This window comes from Pelodiscus sinensis, chromosome 4 (genome assembly GCF_049634645.1).
Source record: "Pelodiscus sinensis isolate JC-2024 chromosome 4, ASM4963464v1, whole genome shotgun sequence".
Taxonomy (NCBI): domain Eukaryota; kingdom Metazoa; phylum Chordata; order Testudines; family Trionychidae; genus Pelodiscus; species Pelodiscus sinensis.
This window is the reverse complement of record NC_134714.1, coordinates 42,951,329-42,966,441: the sequence shown is the minus strand read 5'-3', so window position 1 is coordinate 42,966,441 and position 15,113 is coordinate 42,951,329. Positions and strand designations below refer to the sequence as shown.

At 45.6% G+C, this 15,113-nt stretch overlaps 1 protein-coding gene across 4 annotated transcripts in view; it reads left to right on the top strand.

Annotated features, from left to right (window-relative positions):
• The window catches only part of ESRRB (estrogen related receptor beta), a 185,612-nt gene that overhangs the window by 120,055 nt on the left and 50,444 nt on the right, over positions 1 to 15,113 (top strand). For 3 of the 4 annotated variants that reach the window (XM_025181980.2, XM_025181979.2, XM_075926835.1), the window contains exons 2-3: positions 2,548 to 2,957; positions 14,730 to 14,846. In XM_025181980.2, the coding sequence (XP_025037765.1) occupies positions 2,548 to 2,957; positions 14,730 to 14,846 (527 nt within the window). Of the gene's footprint in view, positions 1 to 2,521; positions 2,958 to 14,729; positions 14,847 to 15,113 lie in introns of those variants that run through there. The other variant, XM_006117787.4, reaches the window with a different exon arrangement.

Sequence of the window (15,113 nt, the reverse complement as noted above, 5' to 3'; positions counted from 1 at the left end):
ACCCCAGTCTCCTGTCCGAGATCACAATCTCCTCCTACTATAAGGTCACATCCCAAACCCCTGCACTCCAGTTCCCTGCCCTAGGTCACAAATGCCTGCTTCATCCCAACTCCCTTCCAGACTCCTGTCTCCATCCTGCACCCCAGTCCCTTCCTCCAAGCTCCCTTGTGCACCCAACCTCCATTCCAGACCCCCCATCTCCTCCATTAATATAATGGAAGAGTGCAGCCCTCAACCACTTTCCAAATTCTTGGAATGGCCCCTCATCAAAAATTATTGCCCACCCCTGCAATAAGCTATTGCTTATCGGATAGTTTACTAGTTGCTTACATCCCTAGACACTGTTAGTTATTTAGGTTGTTCAGGACCAGAGAAGAGACTGATGAACTCCAGAAGGTCCTAACAAAGCTGGGTAAAAATGGGTAATATAATGGCAGAGAAGATGAATTGTTGGCAAATGTGGGATGATGTACATTGGAAGGAATAATTCAATTTTTATATGCATTGATGGATGTAGGCATAGATCTTGCTGGGCATAGTAAACTTGGGCATAGCTTGATTTTGAGTGCAAGGTTAAATGGTAAACAAGGGTGTGACAGACGGAGTGCTGGAGACCAAGCTATTTGAGATAAATGGGAACACTCTGAACTGATAAGCTTGAAAGATAAATGAGGTGAAAGACATAAAGCAATTGGTCCTTAATTGATCTTCTAAATGATTGGTCCATCTGTTCCATGGCCAAACCTATCAGATCAAGAAATGTGGAAGTTAGTAGAAATGATGTAGTGTGTGACATGATTTGGAATTGTGGTATCACTCTGATTCCTGTGTCTAGCCTGGCCACTGTGGGCATAGCATACATGACTAAGTGATGTGGGGACTTGAATTACGTTTTTGGATCCCAGAAAACTGGATGAAGTTTTCTCCCAGAACTGGATGAGGTGTTCTGGTTAAGCTGCAGGGAAAAGGTCTTGGAGGGAATCTAAATTAATTGTAATAACTCAGAAAAAAGACTTAAGCATCATTGTGGACAACTGACTGTGTTTAGTAGCAATGGTTTTTAAAAAAGCCAAACAATGGTAGGAGGTATACTAAATGGGATGAAAAATAGCACAGCAAATATTATGTCAGCGTATGAATTTTAGATCAATCCTTACCTAGAATGCTGGGCTACACCTTCAGGTGGAGAATAGATTTCAATGTAATTACGCTGAGTTACATCAGTGAGGATCTGGACCACTGAATTCAGTTCTGGTCAACACTCTTTAAAAACAGATACAGCCGAAATGGAAGAGATTCAGAGATGTCCGATGAGACCAGTGAAAGGCCTGTAAAGACCTCTGTATCAAGAAAGATTTAAAAAGATAGGAAATGACTTAGTGGAAACGTGAAAAATGTTCAGCAAGTAATGAATGACATAGAGAAGGTAGATTGGACACACTTCTTCCTCCCATACCACAAGAATAAAAGAGCTTTCCATGAAATTGAAAGTCAGCAAATTTAATAGTGATAAAAGGAAATATTTTTTCCACAAAGTACTCATATAACCTGTGGAACTCACTGCCGCAAGACATAATTGGTGCCAACAGTTTAGTAGTATTCAAAAAAATATCATACACATATATGGATAATGGAAATATTCAGTTACTATAGATGAGGGTGGTTGGTTGGTTTCTAAAAAACCCTCACCACTTGGGAAGGAACATATACCTGTCTGTATCAGGGAATAAGGCAATCCCTAATTGATGACCGTTTGGGACAAACTTGCCACGGGACAAATGAGTCCAGCAATACTTACTTCTGGGTTTCTCACTCTCTCCTTTGATACCACTGCTGTTGGCCTCTGTAACAGATAAAACCCTAGACTAGAAGGAGCATTAACCTCATCTTGTATGGAAATGCATGTGCAACTTTCTTTCAGGGAAAAAAAGTCCCTGCCATTACACTAGGATAGATGAGGACATTGAAAGAGGCTTTTACAAACTGTTGCCTGTTAGCTTCTGAAGCCACTTTTCTAGAGAGGAATCCTAGGTATTTAAGGGAAAAAAGAAAAAGGTGTGTGAGAGAAAAGTGGGCACAATAACTCACTTTATTGCAAGGGAACTTACAGACTGAAGGAGTCCTCTCAGGCCTAATATGGAATCTGCTAATAAATCTGTTTGCCTAGAGCAGTAGCTGGGAATCCCAGATTGAGGGACCCACACTTTGTCTGACTCCACTACAGACTTGCTCAGTTTGTGATCTTCATCTGTCCTCCATGCTAATGAATCCTTCCCTGGCTAGAGTATGACTAGTTGGCACCGATAACAACATAGTCGCTTCAACAGCTAGTTCATTGACATTTGGGACTATCTGAAAACGTGGCCTGCAAAAAATACTATGGGTCATTACTCGGATCAGAGAATAGTAGGGAGGCAGCACGTAACAAATTGGACTGATGCCCTTTAGGAAGTCAAAGAGATTGAGTTGAACTGGACCAAATGTGGGAGTGGGATGGACTTTGTGGTGTCTACACTGTCTGATGGCTTCTGTGCTCTCTTCCTACAGGCTGCTTGGCAGAATGTCCACGGAGGAGCGGCACCTCACCTCTAGTTGCGGGTCCTTCATCAAGACTGAGCCGTCCAGCCCATCCTCCGGCATTGATGCCATCAGCCATCACAGTCCCAGCGGCTCCTCTGATGCTAGTGGTGGCTACGGCATCTCCATAGGTGGCCACCCTAACGGCCTGGACTCACCGCCCATGTTCAATGGCTCAGGGATTGGGGGTGGGTCCTGCCGTAAACGCTACGACGACTGTGCCAGCGCTATCATGGAGGACTCGCCCACCAAATGCGAGTACATGCTCAATGCCATCCCCAAGAGGCTCTGCCTGGTGTGCGGGGACATTGCATCTGGCTACCACTATGGCGTGGCTTCCTGCGAGGCATGCAAAGCCTTCTTCAAAAGAACAATTCAAGGTACAGTGTGGTGGGAGAGGGAGCACAAACATTCACTCCAGGGCGGGGGCGGGGTTCCTGTGATTACAGAGACTCCTACGGCACTTTTGAAGAGAGAAGGAAAAACAATAAAAATACTCATAATCCATCCTCTGCTCCCCAGCACAGCTCTGCCAAGCCTCCTCTGCCCCTCCCCCACCCCACCTTGGATGTGAACCAAAGCCCTTGTACATTTTGAAAGGTTCTCTTCTGGCGGCAGCAGCGTGACATGTGGCAAAGCTGTTTTCAAAACATTGCTGTAGGAAATGTCGTTCCAGGGAGGTCTCCAGTTTTGCAGTGAAGAGGCAGCACCCCTTGCACATCCCTGAGTAACTCCAGGAGTGGAGCTGTCAGGGGGTTAGGTTTTACTCCGGGAGGGTATTTGTCTGACACTGGTTCATCTGGAGAGCAGAAACTCTTCCTGCCAAGGACATCAGGAAAGGGTTAGGGCCTTATTATAATGTTGTGCACCTTGCGGGGGAAAAGACAGTGCTCTGGGAAAAGAGGTTTTCACGCAAGCCTGTCAATCCTAGTTTGCATCCAGAAGTTCAGGAGCATTGCAGACCTTGTGGAGATGCTATACAGAGCACACAGATACGGAGATACACTGGTGCCCTTCCCTTCTCAGCAGCACAGCATGTGGTCCTAAAGATTTAGATAGAGACTTTTTTAGGTGCCTTAATAGGGCTGGATACTCAATTTCTGTTTAGTCTCAGAGCTGCAAATTCCTTAAATAGTTTTGAAAATTTAAGCATAAATAGCAAAGTATGCCCCCCAGTCCTCCAATATGTGCATGGATGCACACAGACACAAACACGTAGCCAGAGATACCTGCATGTATACTTACACGTACACCTATTACGTTCCCGCCCGCCCCACAAAGGTACATAGAGGAACTGTACATACTGACAGCACCAGTGATGTATACCGGCAAAAGTGCATGTATACACATGTACATTGGTATACTATGAAAATATAGACAGATACACACACTCACTAACTCACTTACAGGCAGGCTGCCATACACACAGATAGTTGCATGTCCCTTCATACACATGCACTAGTGTAAGCTCCCATGCATAGATATGGTGCATATACATCCTCCCCTCTCTCCAGTAGAAAAGATGGTCAACATCATTCATCTAGTAATGGAAATTTAATTCAATTTATGCCAAAACCACACTTGACTCTAAATTAATTACACACACACAGAGCAAAAGCAGTTACCTGTCAATTGTAGGACCCGTGTGAATGAAACTAATTAAGTGGGCTGGATATGTTCCATTCATAGCTTTTGATGTGAAAATGTGAATGTCAAAGGCAGGGGAAATTGGCTTTGTAGTGTGTTAACCAGTTAATATCTTTGTCACCCTGGGCTTGTAGTGCGTTAACCAGTTAATATCTTTGTCACTCTCAAATTTTGTGAATGAACTCCAGTTCAGCAGTCTCTCTCTCTAATTGGATGAAATTCCTTTGTAGAAGAATGGCTGCTTTCTCAGACAGACATCCTCCTTCTCCCTCTGTCTGGTTCAGCCTCTCTCATTACACCAGATAGAAAACATGTAGCACTAAAGAATGCCCAGCTATTCATATGCAATGTTTCTGTGGCTTGTCATTGCAGTTTTCATGGACTGAATGTCAACTTTTACAGCCACTCTTGTCTAGCTGCACTGAACATTTGCCTTCTCTTGCTCCATTCTTGATACTACAGGTCTGATCATTTGGGCAACTTAATGCTAATGGTGGGACTCTAGGGGGGGGCACAGCAGGGGATCTTTGTATGGAAATAGAGTATAAGGTTAAGTGTCCAGGGGATCAACTTGGGGAATCTTTGTACCATAGGAGAAAACTCTTAAATCCCTCCCAATTTACTCTAGTAAACTAACAGCAAGAATAGATCAGGAGAGATGGGAAAGACTAGCATCCATGGAGAGTTCAGAAATCAGAGAGAGAACATGAAGGGGGAAGAGACAGAGTAATCGGAGACTTCACCAGCCTGTATAAGTTGTCAGCTTATTTCATCCTACAGCAGAGAGAGACCCCCTGAGTGTAGCAGCCTTGCTGGCTGCTCCCTAATTGATTGCCTGTTAACATGTAACAGATGGGAAAAAGGAGTAAGTGAGGATTTCTTTCACCCTGTCATCAGCCCATCTCCAGGCAGCTTCAAATCCCTCTCTCCACCCGCTGACCTGGCAGTTAGGGCACCAAAATGCCCTTATTCATCTGAGTTGTAGAGCTCAGTCTAATGCAGTTGAGACTAAGCCTTTTGTTCATCAGAAAGGCAGAAAAGGGGATCAGAGAGGAAGTGGGGCTTGCTTGGAAGTCAGGGCAATATGCAGATTGCAGGAGCAAAAAAGGCTTTGCCGCAGGACATGCTGAGCAAAAGGAGAACGAGCTCTTCAGTGTGACAGGGCCCTAGGTAGGGGGCAGTAGGAGAAAAGAGACAGAACTCTCTCTATATTAGTAGCAACAGCAAACAGGTTTCCAAAAGCCTTATTCATCCTGTGGCTTTATTTCATCCTTTCGGGTTTATAACAAATGAGAGAATTTAAATTCCAATCCTCCTTAATATATGTGTGCGTGTGTCGGTGTGCACACGTGTGATGTATTTGTGATATGTTTTGGTCTAACATATTACATTGCCTGCTAGCACAGATCAGTTCTCTTCTAAGTATGTGTCCGTGTCGATTCCACATAAGTGCGTGTGCCTGCCGTGTGCACAATTGTCAGGAGGTTTTTCCTCTAATGTTTTCCCCCTGCCCGAAGTAGGGAGGTGGAGTGGGTTCTGGAATGGCCTAACATTGGGTTGGTCCAGGCACCCCCTGGAGTCATGCCTTCATGGCATCAACCCAGCGTCTCTTTAGTTTCTTCTTACTGACAGTGACAGTTGTTGGAGCAGCAGGTCTGTTTTCTATCTTCAGCAAGCATTCCCCTAATGACTTATAATTCGTCTATCTGTAAACAGGTAGCTTTAGAGTCAGTAGTAGTTTAGTTAGTTTGTTCCTGTTTGGGTCCCCCCTCGTGGGGTTCAGGGCATGTCTCAATCACAAGTTTCATGCCATGCGGAACCTGCCACAAACCTATGCCAAAGAGCAATCTCCATGACTCCTGTTTGAAGGTTGTGGGGGGAATCCTGTCAGATTGGTACAGGATTTGTAAGGGTTTTGTGTCTGTGATGTCTGAGAGGCACTGTCTGATCAATCAAGCACAGAATTGGGACTGGGGATGCAGATAGTACGGGTTTCAGAGAGGTAGCCGTGTTACCTCTCTGTTTCAGCAAAAACAACAAGGAATCCCATGTCACTTTAAAGACTAAGACATTTATTAGGTGTTAGAGCATGGCACAGTGATGCATGTGGTACAGAATCTACTTACGGTATCTGTCTCAGTTCTGACACTGACACTCATATGGACATGGACAAATCACTTCACCTCTCTGTGACTTAGTTTCCCTATCTGCAGAATTAATGACTTCATTATAAGTATTTCTAACCCACCTTACACACTTCACATGGGGAGCTAATGCAGCAACAGACTACTGTACTCTTCACGGTGCTTCATTCTGTTGCCTATGAACCGTGAAACCTAGTGCACAATCTGGGCTCTCACTGCAAAGCAGAGTTTCGTGTTGAGCATACATGGCAATGATGCTCCCTAGCTGCTGTTGATTCCTGAGTGGAGTTTAAAGCTACAGACACCTGCGTGGTTTGGGACTGGACTACCTGTGATACCTTCTCTCCCCACATAGTACTGTCATAGCTGTGATCAGAAAAGATGCCCAAGATGTAGGTCCTTTGATTTAAAAGTCTGGCAGAGTGTTTTCTGTGAATGCTCCTCCACTGTTCGTTTGCTAGAAACCAGTTTCGCTGGCCCCCTAAACATGCTGTAAAGTACATCTCTTTGAGGTTTGAGCTGAGGGGCAAGGCTGGTTGCTATGTGGTTATCAGAGTTGGTCAGGAAGTTTCCAGCTGAATGATTTTCCCAACAGAAGATGTAGTTTCAAAAACAACAACAACACAAAAAGAGTTGGGAAAATTTTGGTTTTGCTGGAAACTTTTTATTTTTTTTCCAATCTGGATAATAAAATATTAAACTGAATTTCCCAATGTGTGTATTGCCTGTAGGAGTTGTGGTTCAGCCCCTCCTCTTCTCGTGTGAGCAGGGCTCCATAAAAGTCTACCTGTCCAGTAATATAATTCAGATTTCGTTCCTACTGAGCTGTGCGGGGCATCATCAGAATGCCATGACTATAGGTGCATCATGGGTGATGTTCAGCCACATAACCTGGCACATTAGGTAAAATATGGGTGCATTAGGCTCTCAAACTATAGCTTGTATGAGGCTGTGTGCCACTGTTAGCATATGTGGTTTATTACTGAGCTGACCCAAAGTCTTTCGGCTGAGTTCAATAAACTGAAATGAAACATTTTGATTTTGTGAAAGTTTAAATATTTTGTTTTGCTATTTCTGAATTGAAATGTCCAATCTGCAAAAATGTTGACTTCTCATCCTGATATGGGACAAAACAACGTTGAAATTTCTTAATTTCCCACAGGATGGAGATTCCAAATTTAGCTCCACTCTAGTCATTATTAATGTATTAGTTTGTGCTAGTTTATTTTTATATATTTGGTATTTTTTCAATCCTATAAAACAAGGTAGAGTTATGGGTAGGCAATAAAATAACATGTAAGTTGTTATATTCCCTTCCCCACGAAATCACCATGTAGTGTCCTCTGGCATCCTACTATCGGTTAGCCCATGTACTAAATGACACGAGATATCAGAACCTACGGCTAATGAAGATCCAGGCAAAGAGTTGTGTTTGCTCTCTCTCTCTCTCTCTCTCTCTCCTTTTTCCTGAGAGATGACAGAGTGATATAATCACATCACTCTGTGTCCTGCCTGCCTCCTCCCTCCCCTCTCTGCAGTGCTCTGGGGGCAGGTGCCACATGGCCTCCCCACTCTCCAGTGCTCCAAGTGGGGAAGCCAGGCACACGACGGTCTCGGACTGGCTCAACCCCCATGCAGCTGGAGGAGAGACCCAGCCCAACTCTCCAGCAGCTGGAGGAGAGTGCCCGGCCTGGAGAGGCAGGGTGGGGTGGGGTAGAACCAGGACTGGCATGGCCTTGACCCTCCCCGGCGACTGGGGGAGGGCTGATGCAGCTGTGGAGGGAGAGGATAGAGTCAGGGCTGGTGCAACTTCAGGGCGGCTAGGTCGGGGAAAGCCAGGGCTGGCCTGGCCTCGGCCCTGCCTGGAGGGGAGAGGAGAGAAAGCCATGACCTAGGCCCTGCCTGGCATTTGGGGGTGGGTAGAGAGCTGGGGCTGGTGCAGCCTTGGCCCTGCCCAGTGGCTGGGGGTAGGAGGTGAGAGCCAGGGCTGGTGCACCCTCAGCCCTGCCCAGGGGTAGGGGGAGAAAGCTGGGGCTGGCATGGTCTCGGCCCTGTCCGGCGGCTGGGCAGGGGGAGAGATCAGGCCAGGGCTGCTGCACCTCAGCCTAGCCCTCCCTGGAAGCCGTGGGGAGAGCTGAGGCTGTCTACCACCAGAGATGGGGGTTGGCAAGCATAGCGAGCAGGGGGCTCAGCTCCCTAGTATATCATATTGTGCCTGATCCAGAACTTGGCCAGGTAAATCTCTGAAAGTGAATTCTAGAGTGGAGAACCCACTCATATGAATGTCCTGGTCTTGGATCCTATAACTGTCACCCTCAGGACAAATAGCTAAATGTAGCTGCTATGGCAGGACATAGCAGGATGGGCAATTTCTGGGGGGGAAATCTGGAGTTTTTCATTTAAGGTTTCAAATGTAGATAATGCTAATTACCCACCTCCCAGGGGTGGTAACAAGTGCTTGTAATAGAACCACGACTTTCTGGGGCTCCAGGGTCGTTGCCGTGCTGCTCAGAATGACCCCTAGGAGCTTCATGGCCACAGCAGCAAGGGTAGAATCCAGATCCTCCTGTTCCAAAAATCCAAACACCTGATAATTGAGCTGAAGGAAAATTTCCCCTACCAGTTGACAGTATAGGGCTTATGACATGCAATTGAGCAGTTCTGTTTTCATCCCGTAGAGAACAGAATTACATGTGCATAGGCACAGGCTAGCCTTGTAGTCTTATTCCTAGAGATTTCTATGCTCTTTCTCAGATCCAAGGTCAAATTGGCAAAATAGGTTTTTTTTTTTTTTGAAAGCTCAGAACAACTTTTACATTACAACCTATGAGATTTCAGTGTGCTCATGAACTAATGTCAGCTCTGTAGTGATTGTCTAATTTATATTTGATGTCACAATCTCTCTAGCCATAACGAGAAGATGTTCACCACTGCACTGAAATCAGACAGCATTGCAGACATGACCCTGGTTTTCCTTTTTCTCTGAGGACCAGAATCATGCAGAATGGTTCCACGCAGAGGGGATCTCTTCCATGAGACTTTGATAAAAATGTATTTTACTTGTTGAAATCCTGTGGGAAGCATTAAAATATAAACAAAGCAGAGACTTGTTGGTGAGTCAAGCTTGGCATTTGTGGCTGCTGTCAGCAGGTGCCCTTGAGGGTATCATGCTTTTTAAGTGTTCAGAATTTTACTTTTCCCTTCAGTTAAATTTGTGGGTAACCAAAGTGCTATTGCCCGGCATCTTATACTTTTTCAAAATCTCATTGTCCCAAAGGTTATGCCTATGCACATTCTGGTGCTTGCCACGATTTTAAAAAGTAGGATTCAGCGTTAGGCTCCTGAATCCCTATTTAGGCACCTAAATAAATAAATGGTAGCTAAGGAGCCTGTAAGCTGCTCAGCGCTTTTGAAAATCAAACCACTAAAATATGAATTTTGGAATTTTCAGGTTCCTGTTTTTAAAAATCGTGGTGTCAGACTATTTCCGTCCACCTTCCTCTGACACACACCCCTTACTTGAACATGGCTAAAGGGATTTTTCTCATATTTTGACAAAATATTCACACTTGTACCTGGACCAACACATAAAGTTTAATCCCAAACAAGGAATGTATCTGAAAATGATGCGTGTGCAAAAGCAGGGGGACAGGGTTAACATGGAATCAGCTCTGCTAACTATCACTTACACATAGCATCAGCATTGATGTAAAGCTGAGCAAGTTAGTTTGGAGAGAGCACGGCTGAATTACAGCTATACTAGTACAGCATGCCACTGTCATTTCCGGGTTCTTTTTGTGGGGCCCTTCTTTACTGATCCAAGTGAATAAGTTCAGGAACCAAACTAGAACCTGAGATAAAAAGTAACCAGATAAAACACTGCTGGAAACTGTGACTGTGTATCTGACTTTGTTGCTTATTGAATAGTCCAGTTTTCTTTCCATTGAACAGTCCAAATTTTGGGAAATCCTGGAGTTTTGTGCGGTCCTAATCATGTAGAACTGCCCAAGTGTAAATGCAATATTCTTCCTATGTCATGTTGCTCTTTGATTGAACAAAATAATCTGCCAAAGTAATTTCTTAAATTTAGGTAATTTTGCAGCTATTTCTAATTAAAGAAAGAAAATGAGAAGAAGCATCTCTAATGTTATGAGAAATGGAATAAAGGGAAGAACACGTGTTGTGATCTGAAATGGACATGAGACCAATTCTGATGGGAAATCCTGCTTCTCATTTCCTATAACCCGTGTGACCGAAGTAGTGGCATCATGCCATATAGCAAGTCTATGGTAGAACCAAAGTCTCCTGCTCTAATTACTAGACAACACTGCCTCCTGTGCTTTTTAGTTTTGTAAGTTCTTCATGATATAAATAATGTGCATATCCCACCAGAATTCTTTGGATCAAAGGTAAATACTGTTCTACAGTGAGGAAAGCCCCTCTTCTGAGAGACTGTTCAGAACAGTTTCATTGGATTTTAGGTTAACCCATCTTCCACTCTTTCCTTCTGGCTCGTATAATATCGAACACACGAGGTGAGCATGAACGCACCACACATTCAAACAGAGGCAGTTACAGACTCCTATGCAGGAACAATCACGCACCCCTGCAGCTGCTCATTGACACGCACAGCCTCCTCCACTGGCTGTCACAGAGAATGGAGTTCTTTTAGCCTTCCTTCCCCAGAGCTCCCAGGCCGTGGTGACTGAGCTGGCAGCGTGACTGCCCGCCAGCGGGAGGCTGCCGGAATTCCGATGAGTTAATCTCATCACTTTATCACAGGGCACTTACAGAAATTACAAGCCAGCGCGAGCAGCTCAGCTGTGCTGGCAGCCGGCCGCAGGACCCATAAAAGAAATTGAGAGGGGGAAAAAAAAGTCAAAGAATACTTTGCTGAAGTTTTGAAGACAGTCACTTTTCTTGGACGAGTTTTGCTTGGCTGACGCTGACTGACTGCGTCTTTCTCTCTTCTGCCATGCCCTCCTCATTTCCCCCCAAAATGAAGAGCCATTTCAAGCAACGGTGTCTTCCCTGCACTTCATCTTGTTTACAGCAGAGAAAACATTTTGGGTTAAATGATATTTAATTCTACAGAAGCAAAGGAAGTTTTATACCAAGGTGAATTGTCATGAAGGGGGACACAGCCTGAACTCTCCATTGGCTTGCATATTTGCGCCTGTACAAGCTAGATGTAAAATGCAGTTCTGCTTTGATATGTGTCACTGGTGTAACTGACGACACAAGGTGTGTGACTCAGAAGAAAGGGGCACAGAAGCATGGCTTGAACTAAAAGAGAAGCAAGGGAACGAAGGATCCACTATGCAAGAGATTGCTGCATTCCCATCCTGAAGGGTTATTCTGAGAGCTGAAATGAGCACCCTCTTTTCACTCTGCTGTGGCTATTGTACTGACTGTGGGCAGCCACTGGCTCTTGCATACAGACTATAGCATTTATAGGCCAGCACGCCATCAGGCACTGTTAGAACTTTTTCAGGGCATCTTCATGGGACGGTCCCAGTTTCTTGCATGACAATTGGCTCCTCAAATTGAGGGTGAAAGGAAGTGGTGTGATCTTTGCCTTCATCCAGCTGTGATGACCTTGAGCTCCAATACAATGAGCCCTTGCCATCCATTGATGCAAACTTTTGATGCTAGACTCAAACCTTATAGCAGCGTAGTCCAGTGTTGCTGTATGATGAGATGACTGCTGAAATCCCATAAAACTAAGCTGCTGAGTGCCTCTTAGTGGGCAGTGGGCTTCCTTTGGAAATGCTGGGGTCTTTCTTGTGAAAGAGAGGCTTAGAAACAGGAAAATAGGCAACTTCTTCCCCCTCCCCCCCAAAAAAAGGATAAGCCTGCCATGTGCTGCTTCTTTGGGGTGTTATTTCTCCATTTCCTCACATGTGGGACATAGTGGCTGTGCAGCCTGGAGGCCGGGGCTCTCTGGTCTCTGATTCACTGGCTGTACGGGAACAGGAATGGAAGTTGATTCATTTATTACCTTGGGACCAACCCTGCATCTCAATTTCCAGCTGGCAAAGAGATTTGATACTTAGCTGGCTATTGAAATTCAGGTGCTATACAATGCTGATATATAGACTGAATGGACGTGGCTCATGCAACTCTCTCTGTTTCTGCACAGTGTCTGTGTCTTGAGTCCAACTGTGTGATGGCAGGACTGCGAGCATGCAAAAGGGCGATGGCTGAGAATTGTACAGTGATGCTGGAGATCACTGTCAGGACGCAGGCTTGACAAGACAAGACTGAAGGGGAAAGCTCTGCATACTGCATGCCGACATCAAGTCTTTGTGCCTTTTGGGGCTTACAGTGCTCCTGGCTCCAGGTCACCTGTGTGGGGCTGATATTGTCCCACATAAACTTGTGAGATTAACAGCTGGTGAATCCTTCAGTTCGACTTTCCCGTCTGTGCCCATCTATAGCATTCAACTCAGTTTTTCAGTGGGCTTTACAGGGGTTAGTTTAGCTAAACACCTCTCACCCCAATCCCATCCAATAGGTGGATATTAAAGCATTCCCTTGATGAAAGGACTTGTTGAAGATCACACAAATCTACTGCAAATGCAGGAACAGAATTCAGGAGTCCTAACTCCCAGACTTCTGCTCCAGCCCCACTAAATCAAACTCTGCTCCCCACATCCCCATACCCTCCCCCCCCCCCCCCCCCCCGCCTCAGAAGTGGTTATAGAATCCAGGAGTCATGATTCCCTGTCCTGGCACTGGATCAGACTCCTTCCCAGGACTACCAGTGGAACCCAGGAATTCTAAATCTCAATTTCCACTTAGCACACCAGAACAAATTCCCCCCGACAAAACTGAGCATAGAACCCAGGAGTCCTGATGCAAAGCTGCCTGCCTGAACCACTAGATCTTCCTTCCTTTAATAAATGACTGTTCTCTTCACCCCTTATATTGAACAACCCTGTCTAGAAGTATCTTCTGAAGAGTGGTTGGCAGCCCTGCTTCTTATTGCTTTTAACAGTCGGGTTAAAAGAATGGTTCTGCGATGCTCTGACGTGGCATGTCAAACCATTGTATCCTGTCTGAGGTTGCATTCTTGCATCATGATATTGTGTCATGTGGCCTGAAATTCATTTGGGGGGTTTTGTTTGCCCTTGGGCCTTGCAAGTGGCAAACAAGCCCCCTGGCAGTTGGAGTGGAAGGAGATTCTAAAAGAAGATTGAGTGAGAGGTGCACCTGGAAACATGGGGGCTCTGTGTGCTGAGCTAAAAGACAAGCAGTAGAAACTGGTGGGGCCAATGAGAGGCAATATCCCTCAAATGCATTAAGAACCTCCATCCCTCTTCTAGCACAGTCCTCAGAAGAGCTCCCTATTTGTAACTATTACTATGTTCTGTTTTTATTAAGAAACCCCAATCTCTGGCCAGGTTTGCTGAGGCCCATGCACCTTTGGCCAATCCAGTGGCCAAGCTTCAGGAGATCTGGGTTCAGTTGATAGTTTTCATGGGAAGCCATTGGAAATGTGTTTCTCCTTGTGGGTTTTTTTACCAAAAAAACAGGAACAAAATCAAGTATTTTTGGAGGAATTTTATTTTATTTTGGGAGTTCATTCAAACTCAAAATAAATTCAGAATCCAGATCAGGGGATACCAGAGGCATGTCCAGTCAAACCAGAAAGGTTCGCATTCTCCTTCCTGTAACCAAACCTCAGGAATTCCACGGGCCTCCCACACCACACCGAATGCTTCCCTGCCTCTGCTAGCCCAGTGTAATGTGCCATGTCATAAACTCTGAGAGTCAAAGTGTGCGAGACAGTGAAGAAGAAAGTCCCTTCTCCTGCTCCCCAGCAAGTTCAGCAAGAGTCCCAAAGACCTGAGGGAAACAGTCATCCCAGAAAAGACTGAGACCAGGGCAGCAACCGGGACACTCCCCATGGGTTGAACTCCCAGGGACATGATTATAATAGTAAGAGATATGTCAGAATGTCAGGTGTGTTGGTAAGGCTGGTAAGGAGTGCATCTCAGACACTTCATGGCTCAAGGGCTACCCTCCACAGTTGCCCTCCCCTCCAGCTGGTCTTCTACTCTAACTCCACCTGTCGAATTGCTTTTTCTGTAATGTTTTCATCCTTTGCTTTTCTAACAAAGGAGCCCAGCCCATGTGGTTACCCCCAGACGTTTTCACAGATGGACTCCTCATCAGCCCATGGCAGTCCCCTAGTGTGTGGATGGATGGATGGACAGCATGCATGTGGGTGGTGCATGGGGCTTAATGGGTATTTCCCAGTGCAAGCAGGAGGTGTGGTACTCTGGCCATGATAGTGATGATTCCTGTTGGTAGAGGGAGCAAGGCCTCTTGGTGACCATCTCTGTTTGGTTGCAGGGAACATTGAATACAGCTGCCCAGCCACCAATGAGTGTGAGATCACGAAACGGAGGCGCAAGTCCTGTCAGGCCTGTCGCTTCATGAAATGCCTCAAAGTGGGGATGCTGAAAGAAGGTAAGAGAGAGGGCACCAGGGACCTGGGACCACTCACTGCCTCCTGAGCTTGGGCCAGGGCTTGTAGCAGCCTCCAGACTGACTGCCTGGGGGCCCTGCCTGGCTTTCCCAAGGTGCAGCCTTTACAAAGGGCTCAGGAAGGGTAAGGGTCTGTTTCTGTTGCATGGGAAGATGTGGCTCTTTGAGGTTTAGTTTCAGTCTCCAGAGGGCAGAATCCTTATAATATTTTATATGGAGCTGCACATCTGACCCTCAGCGAGAGCCTGA